Source organism: Thalassophryne amazonica, chromosome 14, assembly GCF_902500255.1.
Source record: "Thalassophryne amazonica chromosome 14, fThaAma1.1, whole genome shotgun sequence".
Lineage (NCBI taxonomy): Eukaryota > Metazoa > Chordata > Actinopteri > Batrachoidiformes > Batrachoididae > Thalassophryne > Thalassophryne amazonica.
The window spans coordinates 71,313,206-71,329,925 of record NC_047116.1 but is presented as its reverse complement, the minus strand read 5'-3'; the positions used below and the strand labels follow the sequence as shown (position 1 = coordinate 71,329,925).

General features: G+C 43.1%; 1 protein-coding gene across 2 annotated transcripts in view; it reads right to left on the bottom strand.

Annotated features, from left to right (window-relative positions):
• Positions 1 to 16,720, bottom strand: part of LOC117524187 (TBC1 domain family member 8) — a 225,040-nt gene that overhangs the window by 117,535 nt on the left and 90,785 nt on the right. For both annotated transcript variants that reach the window (XM_034185948.1, XM_034185947.1), the window contains one exon: positions 4,119 to 4,326. In XM_034185948.1, coding sequence (XP_034041839.1) covers positions 4,119 to 4,326 — 208 coding nt within the window. The remainder of the gene's footprint in view (positions 1 to 4,118; positions 4,327 to 16,720) is intronic.

The following is a 16,720-nucleotide window of genomic DNA, read 5'->3' as shown; positions in this document are numbered from 1 at the left end:
GGGTGCTGGTGAAAAAAATTTTTTTTTGACTGTACATGAGCCCCGAAGGCACAAAGTCCCCTGGGGGGCCCGGGGGCATGTGTCCACCATGCTAGAGTCCTTTAATTCAGGGAGTAGAGCCAACTAAGAACATGTCACCATTCTGGGTTCAACTGCACTGAAATACTGAATGAACATTTTATGTTTTCAACATTTTTTTTTAATTATTTGACCACATACAGCAACACATCAATCAATCAATCAATCAATCAATTTTTTTATATAGCGCCAAATCACAACAAACAGTTGCCCCAAGGCGCTTTATATTGTAAGGCAAGGCCATACAATAATTATGTAAAACCCCAACGGTCAAAACGACCCCCTGTGAGCAAGCACTTGGCTACAGTGGGAAGGAAAAACTCCCTTTTAACAGGAAGAAACCTCCAGCAGAACCAGGCTCAGGGAGGGGCAGTCTTCTGCTGGGACTGGTTGGGGCTGAGGGGTTGTACACATCCAGGTACAACCCCAATTCGAATGAAGTTGGGACATTGTGTAAAATGTAAATAAAAACAATACAATAATTTGCAAATCCTCTTCAACCTACAGTAGTGTTCAGAATAATAGTAGTGCTATGTGACTAAAAAGATTAATCCAGGTTTTGAGTATATTTCTTATTGTTACATGGGAAACAAGGTACCAGTACCTTCAGTAGATTCTCACAAATCCAACAAGACCAAGCATTCATGATATGCACACTCTTAAGGCTATGAAATTGGGCTATTAGTAAAAAAAAAAAAGTAGAAAAGGGGGTGTTCACAATAATAGTAGCATCTGCTGTTGACGCTATAAACTCAAAACTATTATGTTCAAACTGCTTTTTTAGCAATCCTGTGAATCACTAAACTAGTATTTAGTTGTATAACCACAGTTTTTCATGATTTTTTCACATCTGCAAGGCATTAATTTTGTTGTTCATTGTCTTGCTGAAACACCCATTTCAAGGGCATGTCCTCTTCAGCATAAGGCAACATGACCTTTTCAAGTATTTTGACATATCCAAACTGATCCATGATACCTGGTATGCAATATATAGGCCCAACACCATAGTAGAAGAAACATGCCCATATCATGATGCTTGCACCACCATGCTTCACTGTCTTCACTGTGAACTGTGGCTTGAATTCAGAGTTTGGGGGTCGTCTCAAAAACTGTCTGTGGCCCTTGAACCCAAAAAGAACAATTTTACTCTCATCAGTCCACAAAATATTCCTCCATTTCTCTTTAGGCCAGTTGATGTGTTCTTTGTCAAAATGTAACCTCTTCTGCACGTCTTTTATTTAACAGAGGGACTTTGCGGGGGATTCTTGCAAATAAATTAGCTTCACACAGGCGTCTTCTAACTGTCACAGCACTTACAGGTAACTCCAGACTGTCTTTGATCATCCTGGAGCTGATCAATGGGTGAGCCTTTGCCATTCTGGTTATTCTTCTATCCATTTTGATGGTTGTTTTCCATTTTCTTCCACGCGTCTGTTTTTTTTGTCCATTTTAAAGCATTGGAGATCATTGTAGATGAACGGCGTATAATTTTTTGCACCTGCGTATACGTTTTCCCCTCTCCAATCAACTTTTTAATCAAACTACGCTGTTCTTCTGAACAATGTCTTGAACATCCATTTTCCTCAGGCTTTCAAAGAGAAAAGCATGTTCAACAGGTGCTGGCTTCATCCTTAAATAGGGGACACCTGATTCACACCTGTTTGTTCCACAAAATTGACGAACTCACTGACTGAATGCCACACTATTATTATTGTGAACACCCCCTTTTCTACTTTTTTTTTTTTTTTACTAACAGCCCGATTTCATAGCCTTAAGAGTGTGCATATCATGAATGCTTGGTCTTGTTGGATTTGTGAGAATCTACTGAATCTACTGGTACCTTGTTTCCCATGTAACGATAAGAAATATACTCAAAACCTGGATTAATCTTTTTAGTCACATAGCACTACTATTATTCTGAACACTACTGTATATACAATTGAATACACCACAAAGACAAGATATTTAAGTGATAAACTTTATTGTTTTTGTGCAAATATTTGCTCATTTTGAAATGGATGCTTGCAACACGTTTCAAAAAAGGTGGGACAGTGTTACATCACCTTTCCTTCTAACAACACTCAATAAGCATTTGGGAACTGAGGACACTAATTGTTGAAGCTTTGTAGGTGGAATTCTGTCCCATTCTTGCTTGATGTACGACTTCAGTTGTTCAACAGTCCGGGGTCTCCATTGTCGTATTTTGCGCTTCATAATGCACCACAAATTTTTAATCGGTGACAGGTCTGGACTGCAGGCAGGCCAGTCTAGTACCCGCACTCTTTTACTACGAAGCCACGCAGTTGTAACACGTGCAAAATGTGACTTGGCATTGTCTTGCTGAAATAAGCAGGGACGTCCCTGAAAAAGATGTTGCTTGGATGACAGCATGTGTTGCTCCAAAACCTGTATGTACCTTACAGCATTGATGGTGCCATCACAGATGTGTAAGTTGCCCATGCCACGGGCACTAACACACCCCCATACCATCACAGATGCTGGATTTTTAAATTTGCACTGGTAACAATCTGGACGGCCTTTTTCCTTTTTTGTCCGGAGGACACGATGTCCATGATTTCCAAAAACAATTTGAAATGTGGACTCATCAGTTGTTGTTGATATATGGCTTTCACTTTGTATGGTAGAGTTTTAACTTCCACTTGTAGATGTAGCGATGAACTGTGTTAACTGACAATGGTCTTCTGAAGTGTTCCTGAGCCCACGCAGTAAGATCCTTTACACAATGATGTCGGTTTTTAATGCAGAGCCACCTGAGAGATTGAAGGTTACGGGCATTCGTTGTTGGTTTTCAACCTTGCCGCTTACGTGTTGAATGTTCTCCAGATTCTCTGAATCTTCTGATTATATAATGGACTGTACATGATGGAATCCCTAAAGTCCTTGAAATTGAACATTGACAACCATTGTTCTTAAACTGTTGGACTATTTTTTTCACGCAGTCGTTCACAAAGTGGTGATCCTCACCCCATCTTTGCTTGTGAACGGCTGAGCCTTTTGAGGATGCTCCTTTTATACTCAGTCATAACACTCACCTGTTTCCAATTAATTATTGTATGATCGAGCACACAGGTGCCTGAGTATTGAGAACCCCAGCAGCTGAAGAAGCCAAAGGGAACACCCGCTCTTCATATGGCCACAGCAGATACATGGTTATTTTAGAGATGTTGGAATGAACTGGTTGTCTGCCTGAGTGGTTGCCATCTAGCACCCAGTGTAGGTCTGTGGCATTGAGAATGCGGTGAAGAGTAGCACCAGTGCATGCTCCCAGATCTGACTTGATTTAAACAACATCCGAAAGATATTCAGTGAGTTGAATGCTCTTGTATCCACGCTGACAGGTCTAAATAAAATGACTGCAAAAATTTTTATTTTGGGATGCTATATCCAAATCAGGCAGCAAGGTGGCTTAGTGGTTAGCACTATTGCCTCACAACAAGAAGGTTGTGGGATCACTTCCCACCTGGGGCCTTTCTGTGTGGAGTTTGCATGTTCTCCCCGTGTTTGCGTGGGTTCCTTCTGGGTGCTCTGCCTTCCTCCCATATCCAAAAGACATGCTTATTAGGTGAACTGAAAACATTAAATTGACCATAGGTGTGCGCGTGAATGCATTTGTCTGTCTCTATGTGGCCCTGCAATAGACTGGTGTCCTGTGCAGGGTGTACCCCGCTTCACACTCAATGACTGCTGGGACAGGCTTCAGCCCCCCCATGACACTTAACTGGAGTAAGTGGGTATAGAAAACAGATGGATGACAATCCAAAACATTGAAATTTATTGCACTCTCTTTTGAAGCTGTGATTTCAATATAGTCTTTCTGACAATTTTTTTTCTCGATTCATAAGAGAAAACACAAGTTGTTAATTTAGACCATGTAATTAACAGATAAATGTTGTCATATCATAACGGGACATACTCTCTTATGCTCTGTATTGTGTGATGAGCAGTGGGACTGATGTGTATTGTTTTCATGATGATCCTTGTGAACAGTTACCAGTAGACAGACTGATGAAGGTGGTTACCTCCGATAGTGGTATAAGCAGAATACAGTGGCTCTCGTCCCGGCTGGAGAAACACAGATAGTTGTCAGTGGTATACAGCATTCCAGCTGTATGGCAGCGGGAGTGGGGTGTCCACACTGAACATGAAGCAACCTCATAAAGTCTTTCTCCACGAGGAAGCCGAAATAAAGCCATGATGTACTCCCTCAATGCCTGCTCTTCCAGAATCCTAGGAAGATGACAGTAAGGCAAGAGTTCAGTTGGAACAAATGGGTGAATGGAGATTGTGGTCATGGAACTCATTTAACTCAATGTCATTAAACTCAATGGGGAAGCTAGAAGTCGAACTCCATGTTATGCCAATTTAATGTACAAAACACCTCAGAAGCAATGCCAGAAGTGACAATATTACTTATAAAACAGCCCGTTCTGAAGTTAGATCTAAGTATACAAAAACATTTTGGATGAATCCGATTTTGAATTTTGTCAAGTTCATAGAATATTTTTCATAGAACTATCTCAAATCTATGTTGGAGTGTCCCATGACCAACATTACATAACCTAAGGGTCAGACCTTTTGCTTGGAAAGGTCACTCCGGTCCATTTGCGGCCAAGTAGGTTCATTTTCAGACTTATGACAGCACGCCAATGTGTGTGTTGCTTTTTGTATTCAGGAAATAAACATCAAAAACATTTAAATAATATTGAAAAGCACGAAGTATATATACACTGAACAAAAATATAAACACAACACTTTTGTTTTACCTCCCATATTTCACCAGCTGAACTCAAACATTTGTTTTACCTCCCATATTTCACAAGCTGAACTCAAACATTTGTTTTACCTCCCATATTTCACCAGCTGAACTCAAACATCTAAAACATTTTCTATATACACAAAATACCTATTTTCTCAAATATTGTTCACACATTTGTCTAAATCTGTGTTAGTGAGCACTTCTCCTTTGCCGAGATAATCTATCCCACCTCACAGATGTGGCATATCAAGATACCGATTAGACGGCATGATTATTGCACAGGTGACCCTTAGGCTGGCTGCTGGTACAACCCCAATTTCAATGAAATTGGGACGTTGTGCAAAATGTAAATAAAATCAGAATACAATGATTTGCAAATCCTCTTCAACCTATATTCAATTGAATACACCACATAGAAAAGATATTTAATGTTCAAACTGATAAACTTTATTGTTTTTATGCAAATATTTGCTCATTTTGAAATGGATGCCTGCAACACGTTTCAAAAAAGCTGGGACAGTGGTATGTTTACCACTGTGTTACATTACCTTTCCTTCTAACAACACTCAATAAGCATTTGGGAACTGAGGACACTAATTGTGTCATGAGTGGGTATAAAAGGAGCATCCCCAAAGGTCTCAGCCGTTCACAAGCAAAGATGGGGGAGGATCACCACTTTGTAAACAACTGTGTGAAAAAATACTCCAACAGTTTAACAACGTTTCTTAACGTTTAATTGCAAGGAATTTAGGGATTCCATCATCTGCAGTCCATAATATAACCAGAAGATTCAGAGAATCTGGAGAATCTTTCTACACGTAAGCGGCAAGGCCGAAAACCAACATTGAATGCCTGTGACCTTCGATCCCTCAGGCGGCGCTGCATTAAAAACCAACATCATTGTGTAAAGGATCTTACCGCATGGGCTCAGGAACACTTCAGAAAACCATTGTCAGTTATCACAGTTCATCGCTACATCTACAAGTGCAAGTTAAAACTCTACCATGCAAAGCGAAAGCCATATCAATAACATCCAGAAACACCGCACAAGCTCATTTGAAATCAATCAATCAATCAATCAACTTTTTTCTTATATAGCGCCAGATCACAACAAACAGTTGCCCCAAGGCGCTCCATATTGCAAGGCAAGGCCATACAATAACCATGAAAAACCCCAACGGTCAAAACGACCCCCTATGAGCAAGCACTTGGCCACAGTGGGAAGGAAAAACTCCCTTTTAACAGGAAGAAACCTCCAGCAGAACCAGGCTCAGGGAGGGGCAGTCTTCTGCTGAGACTGGTTGGGGCTGAGGGAAAGAACCAGGAAAAAGACATGCCGAGAAGGGGGGCAGAGATCGATCACCAATGATTAAATGCAGAGTGATGCATACGGAGCAAAAAAAGAAAGAAACAGTGCATCATGGGAACCCCCCCACAGTCTACGTCTAAAGCAACATAACCAAGGGATGGTCCAGGGTCACCCGATCCAGCCCTAACTATAAGCCTTAGCGAAAAGGAAAGTTTTAAGCCTAATCTTAAAAGTAGAGAGGGTATCTGTCTCCCTGATCTGAATTGGGAGCTGGTTCCACAGGAGAGGAACCTGAAAGCTAAAGGCTCTGCCTCCCATTCTACTCTTACAAACCCTAGGAACTACAAGTAAGCCCGCAGTCTGAGAGCGAAGCGCTCTAATGGGGTAATATGGTACTACGAGGTCCCTAAGATAGGATGGGACCTGATTATTCAAAACCTTATAAGTAAGAAGAAGAATTTTAAATTCTATTCTAGAATTAACAGGAAGCCAATGAAGAGAGGCCAACACGGGTGAGATATGCTCTCTCCTGCTAGTCCCCGTCAGTACTCTAGCTGCAGCATTCTGAACCAACTGAAGGCTTTTTAGGGAACTTTTAGGACAACCTGATAATAATGAATTACAATAGTCCAGCCTAGAGGAAATAAATGCATGAATTAGTTTTTCAGCATCACTCTGAGACAAGACCTTTCTGATTTTAGAGATATTGCGTAAATGCAAAAAGGCAGTCCTACATATTTGTTTAATATGCGCTTTGAATGACATATCCTGATCAAAAATAACTCCAAGATTTCTCACAGTATTACTAGAGATCAGGGAAATGCCATCCAGAGTAACGATCTGGTTAGACACCATGCTTCTAAGATTTGTGGGGCCAAGTACAATAACTTCAGTTTTATCTGAGATAAATGGAAAGACGCAAAGTGGAAAAGTGTGCTGTGGTCTGATGAGTCCACATGTCAAATTGTTTATGGAAATCATGGGCGTCGTGTCCTCTGGACAACAGGGGAAAAAGACCACCCAAGACTGTTACCAGTGCAGAGTTCAAAAGCCAGCATCTGTGATGATATGGGGGTGTGTTAGTGCCCATGGCATGGGCAACTTACACATCTGTGATGGCACCATCAATGCTGAAAGGTACATCCAGGTCTTGCTGCCATCCAAGCAACGTCTTTTTCAGGGACGTCCCTGCTTATTTCAGCAAGACAATGGCAAGCCACATTCTGCACGTGTTACAACAGCGTGGCTTCATAGTAAAAGAGTGCAGGTATTAGACTGGCCTGCCTGAAGTCCAGACCTGTCGGCCATTGAAAATATGTGGTGCATTATGAAGCGCAAAATACAACAACAGAGACGCCGGACTGTTGAACAACTGAAGTCGTACATCGAGCAAGACTGGGAAAGAATTCCACCTACAAAGCTTCAACAATTAGAGTCCTCAGTTCCCAAACGCTTATTGAGTGTTGTTAGAAGGAAAGGTGATGTAAGATAGAGTGACAGCCCCCTGCGGCCACACTAATGTGTTTGTGGTGCCATTGTCTAAATATGTGGGTCCTGGCCACCAGGAGGCACTGGTGTTGTCTTCTGCCTTGGGCTATAAAAGGAGGGGCTTTCGTCTTCTCTGCACGCTCTGCTTCTTCCTCCTCCGGATCGCGGCCGTGAGCATTTTGTCCTGGTTTGGTCTTCTGGCTGGCTCATCTCGCTATGCCTTCCCTTTTCTTTTCTTTTGTACTTTTAATAATAAATATTTGTTATAGGTTTTTAAAAGCCTGTCTGCTCCCGTGTGTGCCTCACTTTTTGCTGCGGCTTTTGAGCCGGGCCGTAACAAATGGGGGCTCATCCGGTAATAAAAAGTGAGGGTTTGTTTAAACAGTTTTCTTGTTTTGCTTTCCCTAGACTCGTGTGGTCACGCGCAGTAAAGTGTGGGGTTTTTGCACATTTTATTTTTTGCAGTTGGTGCTTGTTTGGCTGTGATCTACTGCTGAGAGGAACAGGTGCGCCGGTGTGGGGGCGTGGATGCTCACAGTAGGCTGCAGTGGGGACGCACGCGAGCGTGTTTGGCATTTTTCTTTTTTTTTTTGGATGGCGTGGTGTGTTTTGGTGGACACAACCGAGGAAAGCTAGGCGAGTGAAGTGTTGTGGCTTGTGCACGACTCTTGGGCACTGTTTTGTGGCTGTGTCTCCTGGTAAGGTAAGATTCTTCGCTGCTTCAGGCGTGGCCTGTTTGTTTTTTATAGTGTCGTGGAGGTGCGGTTGGCGTTCACGGTGTTACAGTGTTCTCGAGAGCAGCCCAGGAGAAATGTTTTCTTGCTGGTTGTGTGCTTAATCATCGTGCCACCAAACCACGTGAAGAGTTAGGTAAGTTAGTTAGGTGGAGTTTTGTTAAGCAGATATAGAATAGAGGGGACACGGTTGCATTGGGCATCGTGCTGTGACATGTTGGCACTTCAATTTGCAGTGTATTGACTTGGTTTGTGTGTGGTTACGTGGCGCAGTGTGTGCACGTAATTTTGGCTAATTATGGACACGGCGGTGGAGAGTTTTGTGGCTAATCCCACAAGGGAGAAGCTTAATGTTTTTGTCAAAGATAATCTGCTGGCAATTACGGTTCATTTTGACATTTCAGTTGCAAAACGAGATAAAAAGTTATTAAACAACAAATTGATGACATGTTGGTCGCAAAGGGCGTGTTTTTTCCTGCTGTAACTCAGGTGGGCAGCTGGGACAGCTGACCCTGATTTGCGCAAATTAGAGCTGCAGTTGGAAATGAAACATTTGGAGATGAATCCGCGAGAGCAAGAAATTCAGTTGGAACAACGTAAACTGGATATGGAAGAGGCGCAGAGACACGAGGCAGCGCGTGTCTGGCGTGCGGACTGTTAATCCTGGTGAAGCAGACTTTAACGTTAAAAAGTGTATTCGATTTATTCCACCATTTACCGTGAGAAACGTGAATAAATATTTTGTTTTGTTTGAGCGCGTGGTATCGACGGTAAAGTGGCCGAGGGAGGTTTGGCCATTGGTGTTGCATTGTGTGCTTACAGGCAAAGCTCAGGAAGCATATGCTTCGTTGTCACTTGAAGATAGTCTGGTTTATGACAAAGTGAAAAGCACTGTGGAGAGAGCATATGAGCTTGTGCCAGAGGCATATAGACAAATTTCGGCATTACAAAAAACTTGATCATCAAAATGATGTTGAGTTTGGATGTGATAAAACTGCGTTATTTGACCATTGGTGCACTGCGCAAAATGTTAAAAACTTTGATCAGCTGCGAGATCTGATTTTGATGGAAGAGTTCAAGAACTGTGTACTAGAGAGGATTGCAACTTATATCAATGAGCAAAAGGCTGTAAATGTTTCGGATGCTGCTGTTTTGGTGGATGAGTACGTATTGACTCATAGGTCTTTTTTTTACAAAATATGACTCCAAACCTGTGTCTTGGTTTCAGTGTGCCAAGAGAGGGGCGCTCTGAGGGCTTTGGTCAGTCCTGTTGAGTGGAACAGGGGGAAGTAAAGAATTCTGTTTTGCGTGATAGTGATTGGGTGTGTCACTACTGTCACAGGCGCGGGCACATTAAAGCAGATTGTGTTCTGCTAAAGTCAAGGACGTCTCCTGTTAAGCCCAAAGGAGTAGGATTGGCTGCGCTGGTGCGCAACGCTGTGTAAAGTAAGGTGGAAAACATGAGCACTGAACCGTGTGACTCGTACTTGCCTTTCATTTGTGAGGGGTTTGTCTCATTGGTTGGAGATGATAAAAAAGGTGCATGTCAAAATTTTGTGCAACACAGGGGCGTTTGACTCGTTTATCCGAGCTGATGTGTTGCCGCTGTCTGTGGAGTTGGAGACAGGCATGCGGGTTCCAGTTAGAGGTATGGGTCTTAACGTGCTCTTTGTGCCTTTGCAAAAAGTGTCACTTGAGTGTGAACTGTTCAGTGGGGAAGAGGTTTTGACTGTTCGTCCTGCATTGCCAGTGGAAGGTGTCTCCGTTATCTTGGGTAATGGTTTGGCTCGTGCTCGTTTGTGGAGGGACGTGGCTCGGTCAACTGTACAGAAGGGGGTGGAGCCAGTTTCTTCCTTACTTCCTCAGACTGATGAGAGCAGTAAACAATTCCCCAGGTGTTCACTGCGTGTGCGGTTACTCGGGCTATGGCACGGAATGAGGTTAAGAAGGAGAAATGTGTAAAAAATGTTCATGTACCTCTGTCTGATTTTCCTGTGTCCTTGTCTCGCAGTGAGCTGGTGGTGGAGCAACATGCTGACGTGTCTTTAAAAGCCCTCTTTGAAAAGGTGTGCTCAGTGAGTAATGTTTTGGATTGTGCGTGTGGGTACTTTCTTCAGGATTCACTGTTAGTGAGGAAATGGTTGCCCCATGCGGGTATTGTCGGTGATCCTGTGTTTCAAATCGTGGTGCCCAGTAAATTTTGCACTGCTGTGTTAAAAGTTGCACATGATGAGTCTGGACATTCTGGGGTGACTAAAATGTATGACCGTGTCCTGAGACTTTTTTTTTTTTTTGGCCGCGTCTAAAAAGGGATGTTTCTGCATATATTAAGACATGTCATGTGTGCCAGCTTACTGCTAAGCCTAATCAAGTGTTGAAGCCAGTTCCATTGAGACCAACTGCAGTTCCATCCGAACCATTTGAGCATCTTACTCAGTTTATTTCTGTGTTTGACATTTCAAAAGTTATACAGTCAGATCAGGGTAGTAACTTTACATCTCATCTGTTTGGCCAGGTCTTGAAGCAGCTCAGAGTGCGGCACAGCAAAGCAACAGCTGTCCATCCTGAGTCACAAGGCGCTTTGGAACGTTTCCACCAGTCCTTGAAGTCGCTGTTGCGTGCTTACTGTACTGAGCTGGGTGGTGACTGGGAAGAAGGCTTGCCTTGGGTGATGCTGGCTGCTCGTGAAGTCACTCAAGACAGTACTGGGTTCAGCCCAAATGAGTTGGTCTTTGCACATACAGTGAAAGATCCTTTGGCTGTAGTGGCAGACAGTTTAAAGGAGCCAAATCCACCTAAAAACCTGATAGATTATGTCAATGGGTTCAGACGGCGCTTGTATGTTGCAAGATATTTGGTCAAGTTGAAAATGGCTGCTGCACAGAATAAAATGAAGTCTCTGTTTGACAGGCATTCGGAGGTGCGCTTGCTTTTGCCTGGTGATCAAGTGTTGGCCCTTTGTCGGGTTATCACATCACCTTTTCAAGCGAAGTTCAATGGTCCTTACACTGTGCTTGAACAACTTTCTGATCAGAATTATTTAATCTCAATGCCTGAACGTAGGAAAAAGCAACAAACATGTCATGTTAATTTGTTAAAACCTTACTATTCCAGAGAAGTGTCACACCAAGCTGAGGCTTCTGCGATATGTATGGCAAGTAGATCTACTGAGACGCTTGACAGTTCTGGTACCTTGGACAGCTCACTGACGCCAGTCAGGGGGAGTGACAGTGAAGCAGGTACTTTGGACAGTGCTCTTACACAGGGGCATCTTAAGAACTCAGACGTTTTGTCGAATTTGGATGTGTTTGGTCATTTGCCTAGGTGTCATGCTGAACAGTTACGTGATCTACTACATCGCATTTCATGTTTGTTTACAGATGTACCGGGGCGTACACATCTCATTGAGCATGATATTTATGTAGGAGATGCTAGGCCAATTAAGCAGCGCTTTTACACAATCAGTTTGGATAAACGCAAGCATCTGGATGTGGAGATAAAATACATGTTGGAGAATGGCACTGCAGAGACAAGTGCGTCAAGTTGGGCGTCTCCATGTATTTTGGCTCCTAAATCAGATAATACCTCACATTTTTGTTCTGATTTTCATAAGCTTAATGCGGTTACAAAACCAGATTGTTTTCCTTTGCCGAGAATGGATGATTGCATGGACCGGGTGGGTTCTGCTAAATTTGTGAGTAAATTTAATCTCCTGAAGGGCTACTGGCAAGTGCTGTTGTCTAAGCGTGCACATGAGGTGTCTGCATTTATTACTCTGTCAGGTTTGTTTTCTTACACAGTGATGCCGTTTGGACTTAGAAATGTGGCAGCTACACTCCAAAGGTTGATGAATGCTGTTGTGGGCGATATGTCTGGTTGCGCGGTGTACTTAGATGATGTGGTGGTTTATTCTGACACCTGGGAAGAGCATTTGGAATGCATGGAGTAGCTTTTTCACTTGTCTGGCGGGGGCGAGGCTGACTGTCAATCTTGCAAAGTGTGAGTTTGCAAGGGCAACTGTTACCTACTTGGGTCATGTAGTTGGTCGGGGGAAGTCCGCCCTGTCGCAGCTGAAGTTCAAGCTGTGGAGGAATTTCTGGTTCCTAGTACTAAAAAAGAACTTATGCGTTTTCTAGGACTGGTCGGTTATTATCGTTGTTTTTGCAAGAACTTTTCCTCAGTTGCTGTGCTGTTAACTAATTTGTTGTGCAATTGGACAATATTGGTTTGGATAGACCTGGTAGCTATTTTCAAAGAAATTTGATAAACATCAGCTAAATTATTCAACTGTTGAAAAAGAGACACTTGCATTGATTTTGGCCTTAAAATATTTTGAAGTGTATTACCAGCGGCTAACCAGCGTTTGGTTTGGTGGTCTCTGTACCTCCAAACACATAATTTGGAGATAAAACATATTAATGGAGCAGAAAATCTGGTAGCGGACGCGTTGTCGCGCGCCCCTCTATACGAGCCACATGGCACAGGGTCCTGGCGGGGCCTGTATTTTGTGTGTATTTGGGGTGGGGTGGGGGGGGGGTATGGGCCCCTGCGGCCGTACTAATGTGTTAATGTGTTTGTAGTTTCATTGTCTAAATAGGTGTGTTGTGTGTTCTGAGGTCCTGGCCACCAGGAGGATTTGGTGTTGTCTTCTGCCTTTGGCTATAAAAGGAGGGGCTTTCGTCTTCTCTGCACGCTCTGCTTCGTCCTCCTCCAGATCGCGGCTTGGAGACTGGACGTGGGCGTTTGGTCCTGGTTTGGTCTTCTGGCTGGTTCATCTTGCTACGCCTTCCCTTTTCTTTTCTTTGGTACTTTTAATAATAAATATTTGTTATAGGTTTTAAAAAGCCTGTCTGCTCCCGTGTGTGCCTCACTTTTTGTTGCGGCTTCTGAGCCGGGCCATAAGACACAGTGGTAAATATACCACTGTCCCAGCTTTTTTGAAATGTGTTGCAGGAATCCATTTCAAAAACAATAAAGTTTATCAGTTTGAACATTAAATATCTTGTCTTTGTTGTGTATTCAACTGAATATAGGTTGAAGAGGATTTGCAAATCATTGTATTTGTGTTTTTATTTACATTTTACACAATGTCCCAACTTCACTGGAATTGGGGTTGTATAAATGAGAAATTTAACTCCATAGAAAGTTAGCTTTGAGTTAGTGTGCACACTAACATCTACAAAATGTCTTGTAAATGACTTCAGAGGTTCCAAAAGGTTCAATCCCAAAAGGTTCCAAAAAACAGCGTTTTCAGTTTTAGAACTGTGAATTTGTCTATAGGTTTTACATAGTACGAGGTCTGTGAGAAAAGTTACGGACCTTATTATTTTTTTCAAAAACTATATGGATTTGAATCACGTGTGATTACATCAGACATGCTTGAACCCTTTCATTGTTTAGGAATGGCTCAGAGACTGCTGCTTTGTTTGATAAAATTTTTTTCAAAAACTGTAAGGCACAACTGAGTGGACACCATTCGATAAATTCAGCTGGTTTTCGGTGAAAATTTTAACGGCTGATGAGAGATTTTGGAGTTTTACTGTCGCCGTAAGGACAGCCCACGGCGCCTGACGGCGATATGCGCTCCGAGACGGCGTCGTCTTGCTGTTTCAAGCTGAAAACTTCCTAATTTCAGGCTCTGTGGACTCAAGACGTCGTGAGATAACAGAGAACTTTCAGAAGAATTCGGGATCAGGAGTTTATCCAGACATTCCACTGTTAAAGGAGATTTTGTAATGAAAGAACGTGCGGGCAGATTCGCATGTCGGGCCGGACCCGACCGCGGGGGGGTCGCCACAGGAAAAACACCTCCGTTGGAAACCTTAACGGACAAGTTGGAACATGCCCAGCTGTTAAACAATTTCTCAGATACTCACTTGTTGAAAGCCATCAAAAGCCGCCTGAATTTTACAATTGGTTTTCAACGCGGAGGTGTTTTTCCTGTGGTGGCGCGAACGGATTTGGGGCATCATCATGGACCCGACTCGGCAAATTCGTCCGCACTTTCTTTTATTACAAAATCTCTAACAGTGGAATGTCCGCATAAACTCCTCATGCTGGCCTCTTCTGAAACTTCTCTGTTCTCTGGCGATGTCCTGGGTGAACAGAGCTTTAAATTAGGATGTTTTCAGCTCGAAACAGCCAGACGGACGCCACCTCCGACCGCGCCGCGCCGATCCACTTTGTGGGCTGTCCTTAAAGCGAAAGAAACTCCTCAATCTCTCATCAGCCATTAAACTTTACACCGAAAACCAGCTGAATTTCTCGAATAGTGTCAAATCAAATCAAATCAATTTTATTTATATAGCGCCAAATCACAACAAACAGTTGCCCCAAGGCGCTTTATATTGTAAGGCAAAGCCATACAGTAATTACGGAAAAACCACAACGGTCAAAACGACCCCCTGTGAGCAAGCACTTGGCGACAGTGGGAAGGAAAAACTCCCTTTTAACAGGAAGAAACCTCCAGCAGAACAAGGCTCAGGGAGGGGCAATCTTCTGCTGGGACTGGTTGGGGCTGAGGGAGAGAACCAGGAAAAAGACATGCTGTGGAGGGGAGCAGAGATCAATCACTAATGATTAAATGCAGAGTGCTGCATACAGAGCAAAAAGAGAAAGAAACACTCAGTGCATCATGGGAACCACCCAGCAGTCTAAGTCTATAGCAGCATAACTAAGGGATGGTTCAGGGTCACCTGATCCAGCCCTAACTATAAGCTTTAGCAAAAAGGAAAGTTTTAAGCCTAATCTTAAAAGTAGAGAGGGTGTCTGTCTCCCTGATCCGAATTGGGAGCTGGTTCCAGAGGAGAGGAGCCTGAAAGCTGAAGGCTCTGCCTCCCATTCTACTCTTACAAACCCTAGGAACTACAAGTAAGCCTGTAAGTAAGACAGGCATGACAAAACTCACGCATGCGCACGAGGGTTCAAGCTTGTCTGACGTAAAAACATATGAATCAAATCCATTTATTTTTTGAAAAAAATAAAAAGGACCGCTTTTTTATCACAGACCTCGTATATGAGAAACATGTATATAAACACACAAAATGAAGCCGTTGCAGAGAGAGCAGCCACTGACATCACAGTGCAGCTCTACTCTGATTGACTGTCACTTCCGCCACTCAAAAACAATTGAAACTTTGAAACAGAAAGTGACTGTTTAACCTCTTAAAATACCTTTTAAGGCATTTCAGGTCATTCTGTTTCAATGTCAAGAATAGCCATCTTTGAACTTGTCCAAGGTCTGTGTAGCGAGAAGCCTGTCTTCAATATTCAACCTCCTAAGTTTGCATTAAGCAAAAGGTCAAAGCATTCTTCAAAGAAGAACCCAGCACAGCTCAAGGTCTGGAATATACCTAGGTGTCAAAACAATGTTCTCTGTGCCCAACACAGGATGGCCAGGTGTCATAAAACTCACCAGTATCAGGATTTAAAGCCCCTTTCACACCGGGGGTACTCCCGGTTACTCCCAGTTGCGCCATGCGTCATTATGACGACGCTGCGTGGAAGCAACTCAGTGCCGAGACAATGCAGCTCGGCGCCACAACAGCGCGAGGGCGCAAAGGAGGAAGCAAGTCGGGTGCCGAAAAATTAAACATGTTTAATTTTTTTGGCGTCCTCTGCTCGACGCAGAAAGGATGTGGTTCCAGCGCAAGCAGGGGCAAAGAGGCGTTACCCGACGTGACTCGAAGCCAATTTATGATTCCTGCTGTGTTCCGTTGATCACACAGGATTGTTGTTATACTGTGTACTTAATGCAGTAAAAACTACATGCTGAAGAAAAAAAAAATGCAGAATGATTGCCAGAAATATCCAGTAAAAACTCCGGACATCTCTAGTCCACTCATGGACGTTCGTTCACGCGCGCACATGTGAACAATTAAAAGAAAAAAAAAAAAGTGTGGCTCCAGGCATTAGTTCCTTGTTCTCTGCTCAAACTCTCACATCACAGTTAAAAAAAAGGGACAAAAAAGGACATAAGTCCTGAGACAGGAGGACATGTTAACATGAAATAGAAGTCCAGACATCCCCACATTCGCTTCAAGGTTCGTTCGCGCGCGCATCTCGCAGTCAAAGGAGTCAAAGGAGGAGAAAACAAAAAAATTGTCTGCAGGCAGTTAGTTCCTTTCTGTCCTCAAACTCTCTTATCACAGTTAAAAAAGGACATAAGTCCAGGACATGTCAACATCAACCAGAACTCCAGACATCTTCAAATTTGCTTTAAAGGATGGTTCGTGCATGCGCGCGTGCATCGCACAATCAAAGGAGGAAAGAACAGTGTGTGTACTGTGTTCAGAAAACAGACTGGATGAGAGGCACAAAATGAGGCTATTTAAA